Source organism: Chelonoidis abingdonii, chromosome 17 (genome assembly GCF_003597395.2).
Source record: "Chelonoidis abingdonii isolate Lonesome George chromosome 17, CheloAbing_2.0, whole genome shotgun sequence".
Classification (NCBI taxonomy): domain Eukaryota; kingdom Metazoa; phylum Chordata; order Testudines; family Testudinidae; genus Chelonoidis; species Chelonoidis abingdonii.
Genome location: NC_133785.1, coordinates 3035327 through 3062520, shown reverse-complemented (window position 1 = coordinate 3062520; position 27194 = coordinate 3035327). Strand labels below are relative to the sequence as shown.

Below are 27194 nucleotides of genomic sequence, written 5' to 3'. Positions count from 1 at the left end.
TTTTTAGCCAGTTACAGTATTTAAATAAGCTGAACATTTGTAATTCAAATGCTAGATCCCTCAATACACTGGCTCATGGAGCTGTTGGCAATCCTTTTTTTAATCACCTGATTTAGGAGAATAGCTCGTAAGTTTGTAAGAGTTCTATTACTGGATCACCCCTTTAGTTAACCCTTTTCAGTTAATAGGTAACTATACATTATGAGAGAGCACACTGAAAACAGGAGAGAGAGAGCGAGCTAAGAGCATTTAATACCCTTGAAGCTTACCTTGTATAAGGCCGTTATTTTGTTCACCTCTGGTCTATAAATATCAAGACTGTACAAAGTTGTATCCATTTTTTTTTCCAAACCTGCCTACCCAGATGGGCACTTGCCAGAAATTAATTGCTGTTTGACCAACAGAGTAGGAAGAGGTTTAAATGGAAGTAAATGTGACAGGCACAAAATATTAATTAAAAACTGTTGTCACTGCAAGATGTATTTGGGGGATCAACATCTAAAAGCAACACCAACTGGAAATATATAGACATACTGACCACAAGAGCTTTATCCTCTGTCCATCTACCATTTGTGCTGAAAGCTAAAGAAAAGACAGTCTGGCCAAATGCAAAACCCATTGTAATGGTGTTGAGTAAAATTTTGTGTCAGGAGCTCTAGAACATTTTACTATCATGTACTGAAAATAATATAGCTTTGAAAAGTACTTTCCCTCATATATGGAGAAAGTACTTTACTTACTATATATTTATTCAGACCAGTCTGGATGTATGTGTTCTTGATTACTGTCATTGTAAATGAGCTAGTTTTGGAAAAGAAACTCCGCTAAGTTCAAACACGTCACTTATTGAAATTACCAGTTAACTAGGATGAACAACAAAGGATCATTTTTATCCCTTCTTGCAATTTCTCGCCAATAACCAAGTTCATCTGCACAAAGTCCAACTCAGTTTCCTCTTTTGAAGGACTAATATAGTTTTGTCATGTATGTACCACTTGCTGGCCCAGCAACCAAGGAATTAATGCAGGTACTGTCAGCCAATGCCAATGGATGACTGGGCATCAAAATGGCAGATGAAATTCAATGTTGATAAATGCAAAGTAATGCACACTGAAAAACATAATCCCAACTATCCATAAAAATGATAACAAGCTAATTTAGATCCTACCACTCAAGAAAGATCTTTGAGTCATTATGGGTAGTTCTCTGAAAACATCCACTCAATGTGCAGCAGCAGTTAAAAAAGCTACCAGAATATTAGGAACCATTAGGAAATGGATATATAATAAGACAGAAAATATCATAATACCACTATAGTAATCCACCACTATATAAATCCAGAGTACACCCACAACTTGAATACTGTGTGCAGTTCTTTTCACCTTATCTCAAACAAGATACATTAGAATAGGAAAAAGTACGGAGAAGGGCAACAAAAATGACTAAAGGCGTGGAACAGCTTCCATGTAAGGAGAGATTAAAAAGAGTGGAACTTTTCAGCTTTGAAAAGAGTTGACTAAGGGGGGAAAGCACTTGGCACTGGCCCTGTGAGATAGCCGGATACTGGGCTAGATGGATCATTGATCTAACCCACTATAGCAGGGGTGGGCAAACTTTTTGGCCCGAGGGCCACATCTGGGTATGGAAATTGTATGGCGGACTATGAATACTCATGAAATTGGGGGTTGGGGTGCAGGAGGGGGTGATGGCTCCGGCTGGGGGTGCGGGCTCTGTGGTGGGGCTGGGGATGAGGGTTTGGTGTGCAGGAGGGTGCTTGGGCTGGGACCAAGAGGTTCAGAGGGCAGAAGGGGGATCAGGCCTTGGGCAGGGGGGTTGGGGCATGGGAGGGGGTCAAGGGTGCAGTCTCCGGGTGGTGCTTACCTCAAGCAGCTGCCAGACGTAGCGGCATGTCCCCCTTCGGCTCCTGTGCAGATTCACAGCCAGGCAGCTCTGCATGCTGCCCCGTCTGCAGGGGTGGTGCTTGGGGCAGGGGCAGCATGATGAGCCCCTTGGCTGCCCCTACAAGTAGGAGCAGGAGGGGGGACATGCTGCTGCTTCCGTGAGCTATGCAAGCAGGGTAAGCCCCTGACCCCGCTCCCTGGCTGGAGCTCAAGGGCTGGATTAAAATGTCTGAAGGGCTGGATGCAGCCCTTGGGCCATAGTTTGCCCACCCCTGCACTATAGCCATTCTTATGTAATACTGATTGGCAACCTCATAGCAGCTCGGAGAACAAAAGGACTGGGAGGCAGAGGGGAGCGAGCACGCTGGAGAATAGAACTCCTGCCTGCATGCTGCTGAAAAGCCAGTCAGAGACAGCACCTTGGAAGAGAATGACTGGACCAGTGGGCTGAAGAGCCTACAGAAACCAGAGGAAGGCAGGAAGGAGCTCAGGACATGGCTGGAGTCGTCAAACCTTGATTCAGCTTGTCTAGCTTAAGAGCCCTGAGCTGGAACCCAACGGAGTGGGTGGGCCTAGGCTCCCCTACTAACTCCCTGAGGAACTTAAGAACAGAGGGGACTTTCAGACCTCCTGGGTACCAGGAATTGACTAACAGCCTTGCCAAACTGAGTGGACTCAGGTGCAATGCTCCACCTGGCCAGAATGGGTGCCATTGCAACTGACAACCCAGTTCACAAGTTAAGATAGTTTTGTGGAGTACAATACACTGGTTCAGAGGTTTATATTGAAGAGAAATATTATCTAAACTAGTGTTGCCAGATGTCAGTCTTCACAGAACATCCATAGGAGAGTCAAAAGTTAACTATTTAATTAAAGTTAGTAAAAAGATATTTAGTATTTTATAAATAGCAAATTAGAACTCAGACTTCTACAGAAGTATGATTTTTTTTTCTTATCTTGTGAGGCAATAAGGGAAGCATGGAGCAGACACAGCATGGTAGGAGATTTTCATTAATATTTGGGAAAGAAGGAATACAAAGATTCTTAACATTTACCTAAAAATGCAAATAAATGTATATAGCAACATTCAGCCTAAAATATTACAAACTGATTTATAAACTGTATAGAAAACATTTCACCCAGAAGAGAAATTCATTCTTCTCCAAGGTGGAATGTGGTGCTATTTAATACCACACATCAGCACTATCTCAGAGCAAGATCCTAGTGAACCAAGAACAACTCTGGGACCCAGGAACTTGTGAATTCCAATTTTGATGCCTCAGCTGACTCCATGTATGGGGCTGGAGCATTTTAGCCACTTTTCATCTCAATTTTCCCATCTATAAAGTGTGGGTAAGAATATTTTATCTCACAGACCTGTTATAAAGTCTGCTGTTTGTATAGCACTTACCATGAAAAGTGCTAAGTACTATTTCTACAGTGGTAAGGTAGGAAAGAATGTATATGTAAAATAACATATTCAATGCAAACGGGAGAAGGAGCTTTAGGTAGACTGTGTATAGCCCACGTGTGCTAACTTTAAACACATTCACATACCTAGATTCTTCATAAGGAACCAATTACTGTATGGCAGGAAAAATGGCACTACTGTGATAAAACAACACAGTAGCAACTCCAAATAGTGACTGTTTCAAGGTAGATGGAGGAGAGGAGAAGCTAAGTCAGCATTGCTGCAGTTGAAACCACTTTTTAAAAAGAACTACAGACATGGGGGAATCACATGTTATAATCTCCTTCTACACCATGAGTGGAGAAGTAGGATTGCATAAGCCAAAGAATGCTAAACCAGGAAGTGCTTGTGGTTAAAAAGAGAAGTAACTGCATGAATAAGAGGTTTTACCAGACAGCTAGACGACTCTCATTGAAAAAATTAATTTAAAGGAAAGAAAAACAGGAAGAACTGGAAGGGTCAGACACATTTTTTCTGTGTGTGTTTGAATCAGACTTGAAGAGAGCAGTAGCACAGAAAAGTAAAGAAAAACTACTCAAGTCCCAGACTTTCTTTAACATGTATCATTTATTTCCCTTAAAATCTCAAGTTAGACTCCTTTCAGCATCATAAGTTACACGGCAAGATTCTTTCTCTAAAAAATAAAAAAACCAACAAACCACTAAACATGGACTCAGTTTTCCCCTTAACTTTAACACCCAGAATAATAAGTAAAGGATAGAAAAAAGTTACACTTCCTGCCACATATAAATCCAGGGGCCCCTTTTGAGACAATTAGAGAGAGAGAGAGAGAGAGAGAGGTGTGTGTGTGTGTGTGTGTGTGTGTGTGTGTGTTCCTCACTGAGAGTAACAAGTAGAGCTTAATAAATAATTTAAAAAAGCTTCTATTTCCACAGGAAATGCAAAGGAGAATGTATCTTTAGCAGAAGTTTTATTACATATAAATACTGTGTGTTATTTCAGAATTATGGAGCTATTCTCAATTGCAACCCCCTAGTGTCCTCCTTTATATCCAGTGAGCTCTTTTCTGTGATATCTTTTCTTTTAATAAGCAGTGTTAGCGAGGACACCTAAACCTGATTCTGATTTAGATCTTTTCCATAATACAGTAAGAATTAATGCACACCATATACAGTACCTTTTATATGGAAGTATATTAAAGCACTTAAAATCTGTGTTAATAAGTGGGTGCATAACTCATTTGTAGATTATTTCTGGTGTACAATTTAGAAGAAGCTGAATCATGGAATTTGCTACTCACACATGAAGAACCCCTTCCTTTCCATCCAGCTTATTTTCTAAGCCTACTATGCTCCCTTCTAGGATCTAGGAGCATGGTACCATGCAAGGATTCATGCTCAGATGCTGCAGCCATCTGTATTATGTTGATTAATGCATCTATTTTTCTCTGCAAATAAGCAGGAAATGAAAATAGCCTGTCATTAGCTGAGGCTGACCTATATAGTGCTCTAAAGAAAACAACCTGGTTCTTATTATAGGCTTTCATGTCTTTCCTTCCTTTAGAAATGGGCTTAAGCCACCGTATACATAGTATGTTTTCACCCTTTACTTTCTAGAGAAAGGCATAAGTCTTGTTTAACTAGTTATGATGAAAAGCCTTTCCACTTTAAAAGTACTACACAAACTAATTTCATTTTTCTCAGATCTAATTTCTGAGAGACCTTCCCCTGCTCTAAATTGAAAATATTTTTGTGTCATGTCAACACTGCTTGCTTACTCAAAAAAAAAAAAAAGGACATAAGAATGGCCATACTGGGTCAGACTAACAGTCCAGCTAGCCGGTATCCTGTCTCTGACAATGACCAGTGCCAGATGCTTTAGAGGGAATGAACAGAACAGAGCAATTTCAAGAGCAATGTCATAGGGTCTCAGCTTCTGGCAGCTGGAAGTTTAGGGATATCTGGAGCATGGCGTTGTGTTGCTGACCATACTGGCTTATAGCCATTTATGGACCTATCCTCCATGAACTTATCTAATTCTTCTCTTAACTCAATTATACTTGTGGCCTTCACAACATCCCCTGGCAGTGAGTTTCACAGGTTGACAGTGGGTTGTGTGAAGAAGTGCTTCCTTTTGTTTATTTAAAACCTGCTACTTATTAATATCATTGGGTGACCCCTAGTTCTCGTGGTATGTGAAGGAGTAAATAATACTTCCTGTGACAAAGTTCCTCCTCTACTTTGCTGGGTTCTGCACTTATTGGTGGATTTGCTCACCTCAGTGATCTTCCCTTCTGGTGGAACACACAGTCTGGGTCAACTCCTCCTGTGTCTGATCAGGAGTTGGGAGGTTTGGGGGGGAACCCGGGCCCGCCCTCTACTCTGGGTTGGTGCCTGATTGTTGGTGCCTATACAACAGGGGTTCTCAGACTTTTGTACTGGTGACCCCTTTCACACAGACAAGCCTCTGAGTGTGACCCTCATACATTAAAAACACTTTTATATATTTAACAGCATTATAAATGCTGGAGGCAAAGCGGGGTTTGGGGTGGAGGCTGACAGCTTACAGCCCCCCATGTAATAACCCTGTGACTCCTTGAGGGGGCCCAACCCCTACTTTGAGAACCCCTGCTATACAAGGAGCCACATATTAACTTCTGAAGAGCTGCAGGTTGGCCAGCCCTGCTATAGTGACATTATGATATTTTCTGTCTTATCTATCCCTTTTCTAATGGTTCCTAATATTGTTAGCTTTTTTGACTGCCACTGCACATTGAACAGATATTTTCAGAGAACTATCCACAGTGACTCCAAGATCTCTTTCTTAAATGGTAACAGCTAAGTTAGATCCCATTATTTTGTATATATACTTGGGATTATATTCAATGCTAAAAATAAAACAAATGAACAAACAGAACCATGAAAGGTGTCTGAAAACTATTTCCACAGTTAGGAAGTACTGAAGGACAAATTCTGGCTTCTAACAGGAATGCCCAAAATGGCACAACCAGGACAGGAAGTGTGTAGCAGAACAGCTCCTCCATGACTCTGGTTCCCACTGCACATGCAGAGACACCACTCTTTGGATCCATCACTGACTGCTCCACCTATGGGAGAGGTCATATAGATGGGGCTTAGAGCTGTGATCTGTGCTTTGGATCGCTCATATCTCCTGACTGTTAGGATCCAGGCACTGTCTCTGCACATTAATTACTCTTCCTCTTCACAAGAATAACCTGCAAAGGGCATGTGGGACTGTGCCCAGCCAGGATTGGGGAAAAATTAATACCCTAAATACTTATTTTGGGGGCAAAAGCACAAAGTGTAAGATTTTGGCCCCAATATATTATTCTTAACACAGTACTAGGCCTGGTCTACACCTAAAATTTAGGTCAAACTACCTACATCACTCAGGGGTAAGAGGCATAGTTAAGCCGACCTGGGATGTAGACCCAGCTACCACCTCTTGAGGGGTGGATTTACTACAGTGATGGAAACAATCTTTCAGTGCTGAAGCAAATGTCTACACTACAGCAGTGTAGCTACAGTGACGCAGCTGTGCTGCTGTAGTGCAGACATACTTTAATACTCTATGCCTAATATTCCACTCTTTTACCTAATATTTTTAGGAAAGCTGGTTAGATTGGGAAAAAAGACACACTTTTAACCATCAGAGAGATATTTCAGTTTCTATGTAATATATCTGGTTGATTAGAATGGCATCCCAAAGCCTGCCTGGAGTGTTTTAAGAGGTTTGAGATAACATAGGAATTTTTTGCATGGAAGTATACTGTTCCTGCTAACAAGTAGGAAAAATGAGACATTCCATGAGGAAAAGACAAATGAGCAAGAGTAGAACATGATAAAAACTGTAGGCAAAATCCCCCTGCTGCAAGCTCAAAAGGAGGATTGTACCTGCTGTAGCAACACAGAGGAGAGTGCAGCATGAACACTTCTGTAGAGCCAGGTACCACACTTCGAGAAGTTCTCTCCTCATCAGGCTCATTCACATACTGACTGATTATTTATAGTACACATTAGCTAAATGTTTCTTTCCTGATGATAAAGATTGAAATAAATAATTTCCCCTCTGCACAAAGCAGCTAAAACAGGGAAGACATCACTAAAGACAGTACTAGAAGTAACTCATTTACACTGTTTAACAAAAGTTGCACAAGGAATTTGAGAAATAGCTATTGAGGTGCAGCTATTTGCCATCACAAGAGATGTAATGTGGATGCCTGACCTTATCATCTTCTCTCTTTCTAATTTTCTAAAAGGTATTCATATTTCTATCTTGCCTGCCATGGTCTTGCTGAATGCTTACTGTAGTCCATTTCATTCCTACTCTGTATTTCAGGGGCCCAATGCAAAACCCTTTGAAGTCAATGGGAATTGAATCAGGCCTGCAGATTTTTCAAAGCTCACTAGTGGATTTAGACAACTAATTCTTATTTAAGCTAATGTTTGTCTCAACAGAGATTTACAAAAGAATTGAGCAGCTACCAATTCCTACTTAGGCACCAAAAACAAGTGGTTCGTTGGGAGCTGCTGGGTACTGAACCCTTTTGAAAATCTGGCCTGAAATCTATACCAGAAAATTTCAAAACAATGTGATATATTTTGGTTTGTTGAAAATCATAGGATATCAAGGTTGGAAGGGACCTCAGGAGGTCATCTAGTCCAAACCCCCTGCTCAAAGTAGGACCAATCCTCAGACAAATTTTTACCCTAATTGGCCCCCTCAAAGATTGAACTCACAACCCTGGGTTTAGCAACCTAATGCTCAAACCACTGAGCTATCCCCCACCCGTCACTGGACATGATGTAATATTTACATGGCAGGTTATGCTCTGTACCTTTTTTATTTTTTCACGTGTTAACTTAGTCTTCAACAAGCTTGTACTAACAGGCTTTAAATGCTACTGAACATTACATCCAAAAGAAAAACATGGCATTCTGTTACAATTATTTTAATATATGGAAAAAATGTAACATATAGTACTGATGGAAAAGTCAGGCATATGCTTCTTTGCAAACAAAACCTTTTTCTTCCCTTGCAGTGATTCGTGCAAAAATATCCAGTGAAAAGGTGGTTCCTGCCAGTGATGATCCTCTTGACACTCACAAAATGATCCAGTATGAAATCAAACAAATAAAGGTACATGGAATCACTTGGTTCTTTTGACATTCAATACTGAGGACTAATGTACCAGGGCATGAATGATAAATTTCCCTTGAATTGGGAGTAGGATCTGGTTGAGCTGCAATTCTTTTTTTCTATTCATGAATTATTTGCCAACAGGCTGATTTTGATAAATGTATTTGTTATTTATAACTGTTTGATGAATACTGTATGTAAACATATTTCAACTTATGAAAAGTTTTCATTTGAAAAATATTCATTATGCATCTTTGATTATTTTCTGCCTCAGGTGTATGATTGGTTACCTAAGTGTCAGGGCATTATTTCTACTTTCTGATTGGAAGACACACAACTTACAAACAGGCAGGCACTTACAGCAGGAATAGCAAAAACCCTTGATCACATATGAACTGCAGTATTTGCAGAAAAATCAGCCCCCACTGGATATTTCTACAAAAAACCTACTGTATGAATGTTCAAAGGAAAGCAAACAAAAGATAGGAGTGCACAAAATCAAAAAGTGATTCAAACCTGGGAAAAATGTTCACAAAAAAAAGTGTTTCCTACTATTTGTCCAGCTCTACTTACAGGATACATTCATTAATGCACTCTTACATGGACAAATCCTGGTCCCAATGGAGTCCTTGACAAACTCATTGATGTCAATAACACCATGACTGGCTATCCTTGAACAAAAAATTGTATGCTGAATCCTTCATTTTGAAGAAAAATACACTGGTTTTCTTTTTGGTGAGTGGCAGTAGAAAGATGAGTGACCACACTTTTTAAAGTTCGTTACTGCTAGACTCTTCCAGAATCTAGTTTTGGAAGAGCAAACATGACAAATACATATAGAGGGAGCACAGGAACTGACCTGCTCAAACTGATGGTGAAGGTACAGATACCAGCAGGCAACAACCTTAATGATGATGCTAATCACTTTGATTTCCAGGACAACACTGACAATCACAGTTTGTACTAATGGGTCTGTGCACGACTCCATGGACCTATTCAGGAAGAACAATGTTTACCACACTGGCCTCAGAGCCATTCACCTAGCTGCACTGATTGAGCTGCCTGGCAACGTGCTTCCTGCTGCTCAGTGCAATTCTTCTCAAAGTCATGGACGCCCGCCCTTATGGTGTGGCACCATGCAGTATGATCAATTGCCAGTTGTTCAAAGGTTGAGTCAGAAATGTTCTCTTTGTACAGATTTTGTTTTAGGGTGTCTTTGAAGTGTTTCATCTGTCCTCCATGCTTACAATTGCTGGAACATAATTAGAAATATAAGACTTTTTTTTGATAAACGAGTCTCAGGCATATGAATTACATGCCCAGTCCAGGGCACAGATCAAATGAGCCTTGATGCTGAACAAACCAGTTTTCACTAGTACTTCTGTTGGAAACCCAGTCCTGCCATTTGATACCCAGCAATTGTCATAGGTATCACAAATTGAGACTGTCAAACTTTTTAATGTGCTGTTGATAACAGGTCCATGATTCACACCTGTCAGCAATGATGTGAGCATTACAGACTTTGATTTCTGTCTATAGACAGATTCTCTGTTAATGATTTCCATCAGGGATTGGTTTAGGAAGATCCATGCAAGAATCTTTCCCGCCACAGAGAGTGAAAAGATACCATGGTAGTTACTACAGTTGCTCTTCGATCCTTTATGCTTATGGATAGTGATGATGTTGGCATCTTTCAGTAGTTGTGGCCTGGTTTCTTGAAGTCAGATATGTAAGAAAACTTCAAAAAGCCTGTCAATGAGATTTCCTCTATGTTTTAGAACTTCAGCTGGAATGGCATTGGGACCAGGAGATTTGTTATTTTTCATTGCTTGAACAGCCTACAACACCTTAGTTCAAGGTGGACTGATGACTGCATTAGATGTGGGCAATTTGTGGACATTATCCTGTGACTCATCAGAAACAGTAGTAAATGATTAAGTAGTTCACTAAGATGTTTTGTTCACACCGCTGTTGGTGGATGGCACTGTGATCTGTGATGAGATATTCATCATTAGCAGCTGTTAGTAGTGTCAAGGAAGATAGAGCAGGACTATACACAGCTTTAACCACCTTATAGAAACCTTTGGAGTCATGATTATCAGTGACCGCCTGTAGTTTATCTACTTTACAGTCAAACCACATACTTTGCATTTGGCCGAGTTTGCATTGGTGCATGCTGCAGGCTGCCCTACATCTGGCCTTTTTTGTCTCAGAGAGTGGGCCAGCTATGAGTGCAGCATGCCCTTATCACTTGACATCAAAGAGATTCAATATTTCAGGATCACTATTGTTGAACTAGTCTGCATGCATGTTTTGTACACTCAACACAATCCACAATGGTGTTACAGATTGTGTCACACAAGGATACCCATATGGCAAATGTGTCATTATTGATCATTGGAAGAGTTTCTAAAACAGTAGTTAGCTGTGTTGAAAATTGTTCGGCAATAGACAGATCTTTCATCTGGAAAATGTTACACACTTAACTGACCAGTGTTTTGGCTAAATAGAGCACTGTGGTCAGTCCAACAATCAGCTCCACATAATACCAGAATTATGCACACATGTCCTCCCAGATCATGACGTTAGACCAACATTGTCGATCAGATGCCACTGACATGAGCAAATGTGGATCCAGGTCATTTTTATTTGTTGGGGAGTTGGAAGACAATGTTTGTAACAACTAGATGATACTTGACCCATGTCTTCAGCAGAAGTAGGCCAGTGCAGCTCATCTTGCCAACCCCATGTTTACCAAATATGCCATGCCATGCAGAAATCATCATGACCAACACAAGCGCTCAAGTCACTTGAAATAATCAACTAATCTCTACAGGGAGTCAATAGAATCAGGTCTTTTAGTTCAGAGTAAAATTGCTCTTTACTCTCATGAGAGTTAGTCATTGTCAGTGAGTAAGCACAGATCAATGAAGCATAACATCCACCTTTCAAGGGCAGTCGGAGCATCATTAGTCTGTCATTTATACCAACGGGTAGGCTCTCCAAACAAGAGACAATATTCTTTCTGATTGCAAAGATGATTCCTGCCTTGTGTGGCTTGTTTTGTGGGTGTCACTTCCAGAAGAAACTGTACCCAGCACTCTGCTCTCTCAGTTGTCTCTCTTCAACAAGTTGAATCTTGCTCAGCGCCTCCATGTCGATACAATATCTTTCAAGCTCTTGAACAATCAGAGCAGTTCACCTGGCAGGAGGATCAATTTGGTTTGGATGATCAATAATGTATGAACATTCCACATTGCAACAGTAACACAAAAGGAAACTTTTCAAGGTTTGTCTGAATTTCGACTGCATGATGGGACACCCTCCAGCCAAGGTAAGCTGGTGAGGGCTGTTAGAGATGAGCAATTTTGGGAGAATCTTTTCTAGCCCCTTCTTCAGATTGAGGTCAGCTGTGCTGTCCCTGAATAGATGCTGCCACACTCTGGTATCACCCCAGGTCAATGCAGAGTGACCATATTCTTGACCAGCCCACATGCAGATTCCAACACTATGACTCTCAGCAGTGTTCAGCTGTCACTTTTGCCATTCCCCCATTACTGCAGGATTTGTTGGATTGTTGAAGGCTGTGCGAGAATTTGTTTAATTCACACAATTCACACACACACTCTCGGCCAACAAGACCCTTTCCAGTGGCGAGGTGTGACAGGGTAACTATTAGTAGTACTCTGGTCACTGAGTTTGCTGCAGCACTGGGAAGAGGGCAGGCTTAATTGAAGCCAATTATACACTTTCTGTTGGGGGATTATGAGCACCTGGGTGCTAATCATAGGGTTAATGATGTAATTTGGAGGATATCAGAGGAACAGGAAGCAAGGGGGAACTCAGGGGCCTCAAAAGGAAAGCTCAGAGGATGAGCCTGGGCTGAGCAGTGAAGGCTGGGAGGGGCATCCCTTTGCTGTAAACCTGCAGTACACTGTGTTATTATGTAAGAAAGGAATAAATATACATCTTGGTGAAAGATAACCTGGTGTGTGTTTGTGACCACAGGATCACCCAAACTGGCCAGGCAGTGAAGTACACTGGGTAATGGCAGAGATGCCCAGTGACATAAGGTAAACTGAGACAACTGAAAGACTTACTGGCTGCAAGTTTATTTTTGGAATGACCTTCTCTTAGACCAGTTGCCCGGTTGTCCAAGCTATTGATCCTGGTCCACCTGGCCAGAATCCCGCTAGCCAGGGCATTTCAGAGTAAATCCCTGCAGGCCTTCGTGTCTACTGTAGTGACCTGGAGAGCAGAGCTGACTACCATAAATCGCCATGTAAGGCAATCCCCTATTTGTCCTGTTTCCACAGTCCCAATAAATGGTGGAGGGGTTGGACTTAGAGAAGGCCACCTTACTGATCATCACATAATAGTTCTACAGTACTATTTATTTTTAAATTCCCATTTTTCTGCTTTAAAGACATTACAACAGATAAGTGCTATTTGAAAATGAGATTTGGTGGGTGTATTTCTCTTTTATGTATTGTCACATTTATTTGGCATCGTGTATGAGTTGCAGAATGGAGCGTTAAAACATTTCTGCCCTCATATATTGTACCATATCTTTCTCAGTACTAAGACTGATTAAAACCTTTCTATGAATTTGCCTTGTAAAACTGATTTTTATGTTGAAGGAAATGGATCTGTTCCATAACATTTTGCCTTTAAAGGAAAACTTTGTGCTATTTGTGCTTACTTCACAAACAATCTAAAAATTTTAAAGATTAGAAGTATTACCATAACTGCTGCATGAATACTGCAAAAAAATTATTAATGGACATTCATCTAGCTTTGTGAACAAATTTGCATCTACTGCATTTGCACTTTTTTATTCACACCTATGAATTTTCTAGTGTATAGGTCTCAAACTTTTGTATACATCCTAACACACAGATTGTCTCATGGACACTTAATTGGTGATCAAATGATATCCCAGTGGCAATTGCCTCAAGGAAAAGCAGCACTATGAAAGTGTTTTTAGCTTCTTTTAATGCAATTCACAACTGGAAATAAATCTGGTCAGAAATTTTCTACTGGAATGCTTTTCTGACAGTTTCTAGAAAACTTAAATTTTCCATAGGAAAATTCTAATTAAAAAGTATTAATTTAAAATCAAAATGAAATATTGCAATTTGGATCTTTTTGACCTGAATTGAAATATTTTGTTTTTTGAACTGACCCAAAATATGTTGCTTTGAATCAGTTCAACAAAACATTAAACTACATTTTTCTACAAGGGATACAAGGTGTGTGAGGTAATATCTTTTATTGCATCAACTTCTGTTGGGTGAGAGACACAAGCTTTCGAGTTTACATAATGCTCTTCTTCAGATCTGGGAAACTGAGATAATATGTCTATACAGGAATGAAAAACCCATGGCTGGCCCAGGTCAGCTGATTCAAGCTCACAGGACTTGGGCTCCAAGGCTGAAAAATTGCTGTGCAGATGTTGGGCTCAGGCTGGAGCCCAAGCTCTGGGATCCTGCAAGGGGAGAAATGTCCCATTGCTCAGGCTCCAGACCAAGCCTGAAAGTGTACACAGCAATTTTTAGCCCCGCAGCCCAAGCCCTACAAGACTGAGTTAGCTGATCCGTGCCAGCTGTGGCCGTGCCTCAGGGTTTTAATCTTGTGTAGCTGTATCCACAGTATCACTGCTAAATACAAGGTGGAACAGATTTTTTAGCGTAAGTAGTGAACATATTTCAAGGCACAGTTCAAGATGAAGTGGCCTGGTAACAACCCTCCACTCATAGGTGGGAAAGGAATGGACAGAGAGAAAAAAAGAAAAAAGGGGGGATTGTTAACAGGTTATAGATTGTTGTAATAAACCATAAATCCAGTGTCTCTGTTCAGTTTATGATTTTTAGTGTCTAGCAAAATTCTGAATTTAAGCTTCCAGGCTCATCTTACCCAGCAGAAGTTGGTCCTTTGAAAGATATTACCTCACCCACCCTGTCTCTCTAATATCCTGGGATCAACACAGCTACAACAATAGTGCACACATTTTCCTAAGGCTTGTTGCCTTATAGGAGTTGTAATTCCAACCCTCCTTCTTTCCTAGGGAACAGGTCCCCCTGGAGAACTACATGTCCCCTAAGGCAATATGGTGATTTCTTCTGATTGAGCTGGATGGTGCAAACTCTGCATGCATTATGAGAGATATAGACTGGCACACAGGAGAATATAGGGGCAGAAACTACAGCTCTGATAAGGCAATGCACTACAGGAACATGCAGTTTAACAATGAAATGATTCGAAATGAAGCATTTCAACAAACCGGAAAGAAACATTTCAATATCAGGAATGCTGAAATGCTTTATTTTTATAAGAATATTAAAACAAAATGTTTCACATCCATGAACTGATTTTTTTTTTTTTTTTGAATTTCCATTCTGTGAAAAATTTCAAAGTTTCAACTTTTTGTCCCTTTTCAGGACAAATGTTGAAATGTCAGAATTTCCTATGCACTGGAAATTCTAACCTCTGCTCAGCATTAGCTGGAAACAAGGAGAAGAAGCTAAAACAATGGAACCAGACAATTCTCTGTGTCCCACTAGTAATACAGTCAAGATATGTTTTTCTCTATAATTCTGGGTTCACTTAAGGAGTTCCAGGTTTGGAGTACAAGCATCTACGGTAGACAAGTGTGTCTCAAAATCCTCTACAGAAAACAAACACACTGTGCTTACTGAAGAAATCTTCTTGTTAAGATTTTATATAGTAGCTTATGTATTGATTTCTAAGGCCAAATTCTCTTTGAATACATTTTAAAACAACAGTCATCACCACGTTTGCTATCTTCTCAAAAGGATATTAGCTGATTTTTAAATATTTCTTTATTCATATACATACGTTATAGAGATTCCTATTACATCTAGCAGGACCTTGATTTTACAAAGCACATTCTCCTGCCAACTCTTAAGAAAGTGAGTAGTCATACACACACAAGTAACCTCTTTGACTTGGGCCCAATTCTGTTTTATACCTTTTGTCATTATTTCTTAATCTACAATCCAGTTCTTCTTTGGTGGCATTCCGTGAAATTTCTTAAATTCATTCTTGCACTGTTGGGGCCTTTTCCAATTTCCCCAAAATGTTTAATAATTAGAGGACACAATCAAAAGCACTGAAGTCAATAAGAGTTTCTCATTTAACTTCAGTGGGTTCTGAACTAGGCCTTGAGTGGGGAAACAGTCAGTTAGGAATAAGTACACTACTGCTGTTTATTTTAATAAAATGTTTTAATGGTGCTATAAGCTGATGCAGCAGGGAAAGAGTTCACAATTTCTACCTTCTGGCTAGACTTGAACTAAGATCTGAATCTCAGGCCTCCTCCCTGGAACATCTGTTCTTCAGCTGGGTGAGAGCCAAGCTGTTTATAACAATATTTATTAGTGAGGGTGAGTAGAGTTTTTGTTTGAAGTGATGAAGTCCTAAACTCACAAGTGTAATAGCCAACATGAGATTTAGCAGAACTGCACATTTTACGGAACAGATATTAAATTCAATATGCAATTTTTAACAAATAGTTATAAAACTATCTTTGCACTTGCTTCCTCTCTACGTCTGATAAGAAGTTACCTAATCTGTTGTGTTCAAAGTATTAGAGTGACAAGGTGGTTGAGGTAGTATCTTTTATTGGACCAGCTTCTGTTGGTGAGAGAAACAAGCTTTTGGGTTTACACAGAGCTGTTCTTCAGATCTGGGAAACGTATCCAGAATGTCACAGCTAAATACAAGATGGAACAGATTGTTTAACATAAGTAGTTAACAGATATTTCAAGGGACCATTCAAGGTGAAGTGGCCCATTAACGTCTCTCCAGTGATATATGCCATCATTTGCCAGCAATGCCCCTCTGCCATGTACATTGGCCAAACCGGACAGTCTCTACGCAAAAGAATAAATGGACACAAATCTGACATCAGGAATTATAACATTCAAAAACCAGTAGGAGAACATTTCAACCTCCCTGTTCACTCAATAACAGACTTAAAAGTGGCAATTCTTCAACCAAAAAACTTCAAAAACAGACTCCAACCTGAAACTGCCGAACTGGAATTAAATTGCAAACTGGACACCATCAAATTAGGTCTGAATAAAGACTGGGAGTGGATGGATCATTACAAAAAATAATTTCCCCATACTAATTTCCTCCTACTGTTACTGACACCTTCTGTCGACTGTTTGAAATGCGCTACCCTCATTACCACTATAAAAGTGATTTTTCCTCTCTTGGTATTCTATTGTTAATTCAATTGTCTTGTTAGACTGACCCCCCTACTTGATAAGACAACTCTCATCTTTTCTTATACTATGTATATATACACCTGCTACTGTATTTTCCACTCCATGCATCTGATGAAGTGGGTTTTAGCCCACAAAAGCTTATGCCCAAATAAATTTGTTAGTCTCTAAAGTGGCACAAGGACTCCTCATTGTTTTTGCTGATACAGACTAACAGGGTTACCACTCTGAAACCTGTCTCCAGTCATAGAGTGGAAAGAAAAAAAAAGAGGTGGAAGGGTAGCTAGGGGTGGGGAATACTGGGTTATAGATTGTTGTTATAAGTCATTACAATGCAGGGGGGCAGATTCTGCCACCTTTACTCACAAGAAAATCAACAGGACTAGCTGTAGATTAATGTAGTACTTCATTTGCGTAAAGGTCTAGTAAGGTGAGGTAAAACTCAGGTCCAGTACTGGCTACATCAATAACAACTACTTAACTGAACCAGAATTAGTCAGTCAGATCTATTTAAACTGTAATTCATGTGGAACAGTGGCCTCAGTTGTAAATCTCAGTCCCTTGAGTAACTGAGACCTAATTAGAAAAACTCAGTTATTAAAACAAGAGTTTTTGATGACCTCACTTCCTGTCTTTTCCCAACATATGACATATTTAAAAGACAATCCAAGTGTTCAAACAAGTTACATCAGAAAATTAAAATATCCTAATTTTTCCCCAAATTCTCCTTCTTCCACACTGACAATGCATCTCTCTGGGATCTCCTATACATTGGATGACATGCAGCTATACTGCCTTGCACTATGATCTCATCAGTTTTCACCATCTTTGTAAACCCAGAACTGGTTACTATTTGGATGGAAGATGCTACAGATGAAGTAGGGTTATTGATTCAGTATGTGGCACTCTTTCCACCAGCTTCGTAGTGAATTAATGCCACAGCACAACATTAGAAGGCACTATGCTGTAGGAAGATCTTGGCCACTCAGGTAATTAAGAATCTTGTGATTATTTTGGACAGAGTTTTCCATAGTTGTTAGAACGTCTCACATACTTAAAGTTTGATATGTGCATAAATGTTTGCAGGATCGAGGCCTAATAAACGAGACTTCACTTTACAATACCAAACCTATGTTATACAGGAGGACAGACTAGATAATTTAATGGTCCCTTTCTTGCCTTAAAACCTATAAATCTATGAAATACTCCTCAACCACAATCTTTAAATTTTCTGCTGAACATTTTTGTGCTGTTAGGCCAGGATACATCCCTTTTGACATTCCCAAATATACCTTCAGGGTATATCTACACAGCATTTTGGAGAGTGCAGATGCAAGCTCTCTAAAAACAGCTGTATAGACAGCTCTTTGAAGTTGAAGCTAAGGCTGGGGCTCTGAAGCCTAGAGAGGTGGGGGTGAACTTCAGAGCCCAAGCTCCGGTCTGAGCCACAATTTCAAAGCACTGTCTATACAGCTATTATTAGAGTGCTACTGTGATACCTGCTAGTCCAAATCTGTCGACCTAGGAGTTTTGCTCCCACATGCTCCAAAATGCTGCAGAGACATATGCTCAGTGTCTACAACCTTCAGATACTTGTAGAAAATTATCGTTTTCCTCCTTATCCATCATTTAGCCAAGCTAAACGTATTCCATTCTTTTAATCTTTCCTCAGTTGCTTTAACAAGTTATGAAGTCACACAATCTATTATGGGAAAGGTAGTAAAGCTGAACTTATAGCATCAGTTTACTGAAGTCCATTCAAGCCCTTTGATTTAGCCATGGGATGCAAGACTTATTACTGTCATAGATCCCATTAGTGATAAAATTTTACATATGGTTGTAACTATACAAACTAAGCAAAATGCTCCTCCTCCTCTTCCACCTACTTTTATGTTACCCAGGGGACCTATTTAGTACTTTTCATATAGGAGAGACTTCTTTAAGCTATTCCTCACAAAAATTATTCCTTCTTCGAGTGATTGCTCATATTAATTCCAGTTAGGTGCGTGTGCACCGTGTGCACAGTCATCGGAAAGTTTTCCCTTAGAAGTTCCCATCAGGTCAGCTGTGGAGCCCCCTGGAGTGGCACCTTCATGGCGCTGAAAATTTCCCCCTGCCAACCCAGTCCCTCCTCAGTTCCTTTTTACCACCAGTGATGGTCATTGGAATGGTGATCGCTTGCCTTTACTGGGCTCTAAGCAGGCCTTTGAAGGACACCCAAGGATGACCTGCCATGACACCGGTTCCTTCCCCTTGTTTTATGAATCGTCTATCCCACTTCTGCCATGCCATAACATCAGACCACTGGGTTCTTCGCACGGTAGAAATGGGATATTCTCCCCAATTCTGCTCCTCCCCACCCTCCCACGCCCCTTCCCCGTCCCTCTTCAGGGACCCTTCTCATGAGCAACTCCTTAACCAGGAGGTGCAGGCCCTCCTCACCATAGGAGCGGTGGAGAAGGTTCCTCAGGAACTGAGGGGCAAAGGTTTCTACTCCCATTCTTTCCTAATCCCCAAGGCAAAGGGTTTGTGGGGGTGTGTGTGTGTGTGTCAGACCTATTCTAGACCTGCGAGGACTCAACAAATTCATGGTGAAGTTGAAGTTCTGCATGGTCTCTCTGTGCACAATTATCCCTTCTCTGGATCTGGGAGACTGGTACACCACCCTCGACATGAAAAATGCGTACTTTCACATAGCCATTCAGCCTATGCACAGACGATTCTTACGGGTTGTGGTTGACCACAAACATTATCAGTTCATGGTCCTCCCATTCAGTCTATTGATGGCCCCCCAAGTGTTCACCAAATACATGCTGGTCGTAGCAGCTTTCCTCCGGACAGGTGCAGGTATACCCAGACCTAGACGACTGGCTGCTCAGGGGGGGCACCAGGGAGCAGGTGGAATCTCACGTTCATTTAGTCAGATTGACTTCTGAAAGACTGGGCCTCCTTCTCAATGTGAACAAGTCAACCTTATCACCGACCCAAAGAATAGAGTTCATCAGAGTGGTGCTGGACTTGGTATAGGCAAGGGCGTTTTTACCGGAAACTCCTTTCCAGGTCACGTCAAATATTATTCAAGGCCTCAGGAGGCACCTGACCACTATTGCAAGGGGAGGTCTGAGTCTCTTTGGCCACATGGCAGCTGGCACTAATGTGGTCTGGCATGCCAGACTGAGGCTCAGACCCCTGCAAACACGGCTTGCATCTGCCTACTGCCCAGGGTGCGACAGCCTGAACTCAGTGGTGAAGGTCCCAGAACACATTCTTGAGTCCCTCCAATGGCAGCTCATCCCTCAGATGGTTTGCAAAGGAAGCACCTTCAACAGCCCCCAGCCCTCCTTGTCCCTAGTTATGGATGTGTCAGCTCTGAGTTGGGGCGCATGTGGGAGATCTCCAGACAGGGCCTATGGTTGCTGGACGAGCTCCCCCTTCATATCAATATCAAGGAGCTGAGAGCGGTGCGTCTAGAATGCCAAGCTTTTTAGGCCCAGGTGCAAGGACTGTGCATGGCAGTGATGACAGACAACACCACTGCCATGCTTTACAACAACAAGCTGTGTGGATCCCGTTCCCTCCCCCCTATGTCAAGAAGCCCTCCGGCTATGGGAATTCTGCATAGCCCACTCCATTCACTTGGAGGCATCCTATCTCCTCAGCAGCTCGTTCCACAACCACAAGTGGTCCATCCATCTGGATGTCATACACTCCATCTTCCAAAGGTGGGGGTTTCCCCAGGTCGATCTGTTTGCCACTCAGAGCAACAGGAAGTACCCGATGTTCTGCTCCTTCCAGACTCACAGCCCTGGTTCGACTAGGGATGCATTTCGGCTACCCTGGGGAGGCTGCCTGCTGTATGCCTTTCCCCTGATCCCTCTCATGCACAAGGTACTTCTCAAGGTCTGCAGGGACAGAGCAGAGCTAATTCTGGTGGCCCCAACATGGCCCCAGCAACACTGGTACACCACATTCCTGGAGCTGTCAGTGCATGCCCCGATCGCGCTACCTTTCCACCCTGACCTGATCACTCAGGACCCCGGTCGCCGTCATCCCCAGACCTGCAGTCTCTCCACCTCATGGCCTGGAAGCTTCATGGTTAAATCCCATGGAACTTCTGTGCATGGAACTGGTAACAGAGGTCCTACTTGGCAACAGGAAACCATCCACCAGGGCCAGTTATCGAGCTAAGTGGAAAAGGTTCACTTGCTCGTGTGCCCAGTGACACACACTTCCACTCCAGGTGCCTATACCACTCATTCTAGAGTACCTTCCACACCTGAAACAGGAAGGCCTGGCAGCGTCATCCATCAAGGTACACCTCGCTGCTATCTCAGCCTTCCACCTGGGAGCATCTGGATGTACCGTATTCGCCAACCCCATGGTAGGATATTTCCTCAAGGAGCTGGAACGGCTACACCCCAAGATTAGACAGCCTGTTCCTGTGTGGGACCTTAATCTGGTCCTCTCCAGGCTAATGGGGCCCCCATTTGAACTGCTGATGACTTACTCCCTCCTCTATCTGTCATGGAAGGTAGCCTTCCTGGTCGCCATTACATCAGCAAGGAGGGTTACTGAGTTAAAGGCCCTCACCTCTGACCCACCTTATACAGTTTTCCACAAGGATAAGGTGCAACGTAGGTCTCACCCGGGTTTTCTTTGAAGGTGGTGTCATCTTTCCATACCAGCCAAGACATATTTCTTCTGTTTTTTATCCTAAGCCTCATGCCACTAGCCATGAGCAGAGGATGCACTATCTGGATGTTAGGCGGGCACTGGTCTTCCACATAGAAGGCACTATACTGTTCAGAAAGTCGAACCGGTTATTTGTAGCAGTAGCAGACCAGATGAAAGGACTCCTGCTCTCATCTCAAAGAATATCTTCCTGGATCACCTTCTGCCAGGGGCGGCTCCAGGCCCCAGCACGCCAAGCGTGTGCTTGGGGCGGCACGCCGCAGGGGGCGCTCTGCTGGTTGCCGGGAGGACGGCAGGCGGGTCCACCGGAGCCGCAGGACCGGCAACTGGCGACCGGCAGAGCGCCCCCAGCGGCGTGCCGCCGTGCTTGGGGCGGCGAAATGGCTAGAGCTGCCCCTGCCTCCTGCATCCATATGTGCCCCAAACTGGCTAAGGTACCAGCCCTGGCACTTACGGCACACTCCACAAGGGCACAGGCCTCATCAGCGGCATTCCTGGCCCAGGTCTTGATCCAAGAAATCTGCAGGGCACCAACTTGGTTCTCGGTACATACCTTTACCTCTCATTACGCCATCATCCAGCATGCCAGAGATTATGCAGTTTTCAGCAGAACAGTGCTCCAATCAGCGATTCCATAACTCTGATCCCACCGCCTAGGTAAGGCTTGGGAGTCACCTAATTGGAATCAACATTAGCAAACACTCGAAGAAGAAAAAATGGTTACACACCTTCTTGTAACTGTTGTTCTTCGAGATGTGTTGCTCATATCCATTCCAATACCCATCCTCCTACCCCTCTGTCAGAGTAGCGGGCAAGAAGGAACTGAAGAGGGGCCAGGTTGGCAGGGACATACATTCAGCACCATTAAGGCACCACTCCAGGGGGCTCCACAGCTGACCCAACGGGAGCTGCTAAGGGAAAACTTTCTGATGACTGTGCATGCAGCGCGCACACACATAAGTGGAATGGATATGAGCAACACATCTCAAAGAACAACAGTTACAAGAAGGTGAGTAATCATTTTTGTTGTGTTAATTTTTATGTTAAAAGCATTGGTCCCTCCCATTGCAGAGAAGACTAAATCTACAAAATTTAAAGAAACAGTGTCAAAATGTTCACAATTTAGGTCGTTAAATATTAACACAATTAAAATTTTTTTCTAACCAGCAGCAACACAGTTTTACTACTAGTCTCACACGCAGTTTACGTTACACAGTACAAAGAAGTACTGATGCTTTGTACTCTTATTTTATATTTAGTGGTAGGTGTTTAAATTTAAGTAATTTTTCTTTAACTGGGAAAAATATTTAGAGTATTGCACTAACACTAAAGCTTAGCAAGTGATGTATTAGTAGATAATATTTGCTTTTATAATATAAATAATAAGAGTCTTGATTTTGCCACCCATTCTTGCATAGCAAGGTACATAATGCTCAGGGTAAACTGCATGCTCAGGGTTTAGCTGATCGCCATATTGGGGTCAGGAAGGAATTTTCCTCCAGGGCAGATTGGCAGAGGCTCTGGAGGTTTTTTGCCTTCCTCTGCAGCGTGGGGCATGGGTCACTTGCTGGAGGATTCTCTGCATCTTGAAGTCTTTAAATCATGATTTGACTACTTCAATGGCTCAGACATAGACTAGGGGTTTGTTGCGGGAGTGGGTACGTGAGATTCTGCGGCCTGCGTTGTGCAGGAGGTCAGATTAGATGATCATACTTGTCCCTTCTGACCTTAAAGTCTATGACTCTATGACTCCACTACCTTTAAAGGGACTGCTTGTGTATCTGGACACTAAGTATAAAAGCAGTAGAATGAGGCCCATATAAACAATACCATCCCACAAGAAATCACAGCACTTTACAAACCTAAACTGATATACAGAGATAATTCATTTTTAGTACATATAAATGCAGTTCCATTCCAGGGCTGAATTTAGGGCACAAATGAAAAACTAGGAGATATACTGCTAGAGAAATGCAGCCACATTTAGTGAAAAATACAGCATGCGTTTAAACAAAGAACAGCAACCCTGCACAACAGTTCAGAAAAGGAAGAACAACGCCTCATACAATTGAAAATGCCTGGAGAATATAGCAGACAGAATGTAATTACCACAACAGAATTTAATCAGGTTAACATGGAGGTTAGCACTCATACCCTTAAGAAAAGTACCATGAGGTCTTTAAATGACTACAAGTGGCCATGGCCTCAGTTATATATTTCAGTGAGACAACATCTGCCAGAACACAGCGTTCTCTAATATCAGAGTGGTCCATGCCTACACAGAGAAGAGTTCCACCCATTGAATCACCCGTACCACTGTTTGTAGTCCTTAGGACTTCCTTGGATGTCTCGTATCTAGAAAAGTGATGCAACTGAAACCAGAGATCTACGTGGTTCACAGCATAGTGTGGCATGGCACCAGGCCATTTTCATATGTTTTAAAAATCCCCAGTGCACCCCTTATAGTGGAAGTTATTTATTGGGACAGATCTGAACCACTTCTTTAACACAATCCAAATCATTTAAAAAAAATCATTGGCTAGACCTCCATATCAGTCTCTATGGCAATGTCTTCACTGCCGAGTTAAGTTAAATTATCTGTGCTTGAGTTAGATTAACTCAAATGAGAGCTGCCATACGATGAAATAACACTGGAGTTGCAAAAATTATTGGATTAGCAGCATAGCTTGAGTATGTTAGTGTGACGTTGCACTCTGTGATTTTATGAAAATATGCTAATAAGTGGTGAATATAATGTAACTGGAATACGCTTCATGCAAAAGGTCTCTTGAAAGGTTTCATTACAGAGCTTATAATCCACTGAGTGTGGTCATCCTATTTGTATATATGTATCATTCTTGTATCTGAAACTAGGAATATGAAATATAACTCTGAGGGTCTATTGTAATTATGCAAAGTATGGGCCATTAATGGTGGTTCGGACTCTTGATGGCTCCCATCACCCAGAACAATTGACTGTGGATGGCTCTGTTTGCTTGCAGGCCTTCCTGTAAGACAGGCTGGGAGGAATGAAGGCTTGGGGTCTCACAGGACATGTTACCATTTCACCTGGTACTGAAATCCATCTTGAACCTGATGCTTTTCCATTTAGGAAGAGGGGTGGGAACCCAGAGAGGGACAAAGGATTCCCACCTTGTGCAAAGCTATATAAGGGGGTGAAACAGAACAAAGGGGGCTGCAATCCTGAGAAATCCTCTAGCTACCACCTGAGCTGGAACAAGAGCTGTACCAGGGGAAAGGATTGTGCCCAGACTAGGAAGGCGTCCAGTCTGTGATAAAAGCTTATTGAAACATCTCTGAGTTTGAGATTTTATCTGGATTCAGCTTTCTTATTGTATTAGGTCTAGACTTGCGTGTTTTATTTTATTTTGCTTGGTAATTCACTTTGTTCTGTCTGTTACTTGGAACCACTTAAATTCTACTTTTTGTATCTAATAAAATCACTTTTTATTTATTAATTAACCCAGAGTATGTATTAATACCGGGGGTGGGGGGACAAACAGCTGTGCATCTCTCTCTCTTTATGAGTTTACCCTGTATAAGCTTTAGATAGGGTAAAACAGATTTATTTGGAGTTTGGGTCCCACTGGGAGATGGGCATCTGAGTGTTAGAGACAGGAACACTTAAGCTGCTTTCAGTTAAGCCTGCAGTTTGTGGGACATCATTCAGACCTGGGTCTCTGTTTGTAGCCAGCAAGTGTGTCTGGCACAACCAGGCAGGGTTCTGGAGTCCCAAGCTGGCAGGGAAGGCAGGGGCAGAAGTAGTCTTGGCACATTGGTTGGCAGCCTCAAGGGGCTTTCTGTGATCCAACCTGTCACAGTTAGTATCTGATGAGTCGTGGTAACTCAGGCTGTAAGTTATACCCCATAATAGACTTGGTATCATGAATTCAAAGCACCACTGTACTAGAGTTAGGGGTTCTTTTTTTGCATGGACAAGACTCAAGCTAGCTCAGCAATGAAGGGAAGCACTATATCTTGTCATAAGGGTGTGTCTACACAGCAAATTAAAAAAAAAGTCCCACGGCAGTGAGTCTCAGAGCCTAGGGCCTGGTCTACACTACGACTTTAGGTCAAATTTAGCAGTGTTACCTTGATTTAACCCTGGACCCATCCACACAACGAAGCCCTTATTTTCGACTTAACGGGCTCTTTAAATCGATTTCTTTACTCCACCTCCGACGAGGGGATTAGCGCTGAAATCAGCTTTGCCGGTTCGAATTTGGGATAGTGTGGACACAATTCAACAGTATTGGCCTCCAGGAGCTATTCCAGAGTGCTCCATTGTGACTGCTCTGGACAGCGCTCTCAACTCAGATGCACTGGCCAGATAGACAGGAAAAGGCCCACGAACTTTTGAATTTCATTGCCTGTTTGGCCAGCATGTTTGCAGAGCTCACGCAGAGCTCATCAGCATGATGTGCACATTGCCGGGGCACATTGCCCGGCCCATACTTTGTGAGAAGTCTATGACCATGTCCCTCTCGTCATTACGCTGCCGTTGCCTCCTCGCTTGGTTTTGTGTGAAACAATTGTCTGCTGTTGCTCTGACGGAGGGAGGGGCGACTGATGACGTGGCTTACAGGAAATTAAAATCAATAAAAGAAGTGGCTTTGCATCAAGGAGAAACACAAACAACTGTCATACAGAATGGCCCCCTCAAGGACTGAACTCAAAACCCTGGGTTTAGCAGGCCGATGATTTCACAAAACAAATCGGGTCAATTTCTTGTTTTGATCCATCTATCTTTTACATCTTAGGTTGGCAGCAGACGGTGCAGTAAAAGTGCTAGCCATTGTCATCTCCTGGGTGCTCAGCAGAAGATGGGAATGACCTGGCTGAGTCACTCCCACGTCTGCCCAGGCGCCCCTGACCGACCTCACCGTGATCGGCTAAAAGAGCATCCAGGAATACGACGACGATGGCTACCAGTCATAATGCACTGTCTCCTGCCAAAAGGCAATGAGCTGCTGCTGTGTGGCAATGCAGTCCTATGTCTGCCAGCACCCAGGAGACATACGGTGACCGTCAGCTGTGCAGGCTCCATGCTTGCTGTGGTATGTCAGCAAGGTAACCCAGGGAAAAAAGTCCAAAACGATTATTTGCCGTTGCTTTCACAGAGGGAGGAAGGGAGAGGGGGGCCTGATGATATGTACCCAGAACCATCTAAGACACTGTTTTTGCCCCATCAGGCATTAGACTCTCAACTCAGAATTCCAATGGGCAGTGGAGACTGCGGGAACTGTGGGATAGCTACTCACAGTGCAGTGCTCCGAAGTTGACACTAGCCTTGGTACTGTGGACACAGTCCACCGACTTAATGCACTTAGAGTATTTCGTGTGGGGACACACACAATCGACTTATAAAAACGATTTCTGAAAAACCAACGTCTATAAATTTGTCCTAATTTCATAGTGTAGACATACCCTAGGTCAACTGACTCAGGCTCATGCTGCAGAGTCAAAAGTTCAAGCTTGGACTGTAGCCATAGCTCTGAAACTCAGCAAGGTGGGAGGGTCTTGGAGTCCAGGCTCATCCAGATCCCAAACGTCTATAGTGATATTTTTAGCCCTTCAGGTGACCTGGGCTCTGCAATTCATTGCCTCAGGGATCTTTTTGTTTATGCTATGTAAATGTACCCTTAGAGAATACACCCCAAGCAATGCAATGGTTGCATTACTTTTAGAATCAGTGGCCTAATTTTCAGAGGTGATGAGCCCTTACAGCTGCCATTG

General features: G+C 42.4%; 2 protein-coding genes across 3 annotated transcripts in view; one reads left to right on the top strand and one right to left on the bottom strand.

Moving 5' to 3' along the window:
• The window catches only part of SYN2 (synapsin II), a 462636-nt gene that overhangs the window by 124326 nt on the left and 311116 nt on the right, over positions 1-27194 (bottom strand). The window lies entirely within an intron of this gene.
• Positions 1-27194, top strand: part of TIMP4 (TIMP metallopeptidase inhibitor 4) — a 59938-nt gene that overhangs the window by 27025 nt on the left and 5719 nt on the right. The window contains exon 2 of the mRNA XM_032772565.1: positions 8396-8493. Within this exon, the coding sequence (XP_032628456.1) occupies positions 8396-8493 (98 nt within the window). The remainder of the gene's footprint in view (positions 1-8395; positions 8494-27194) is intronic.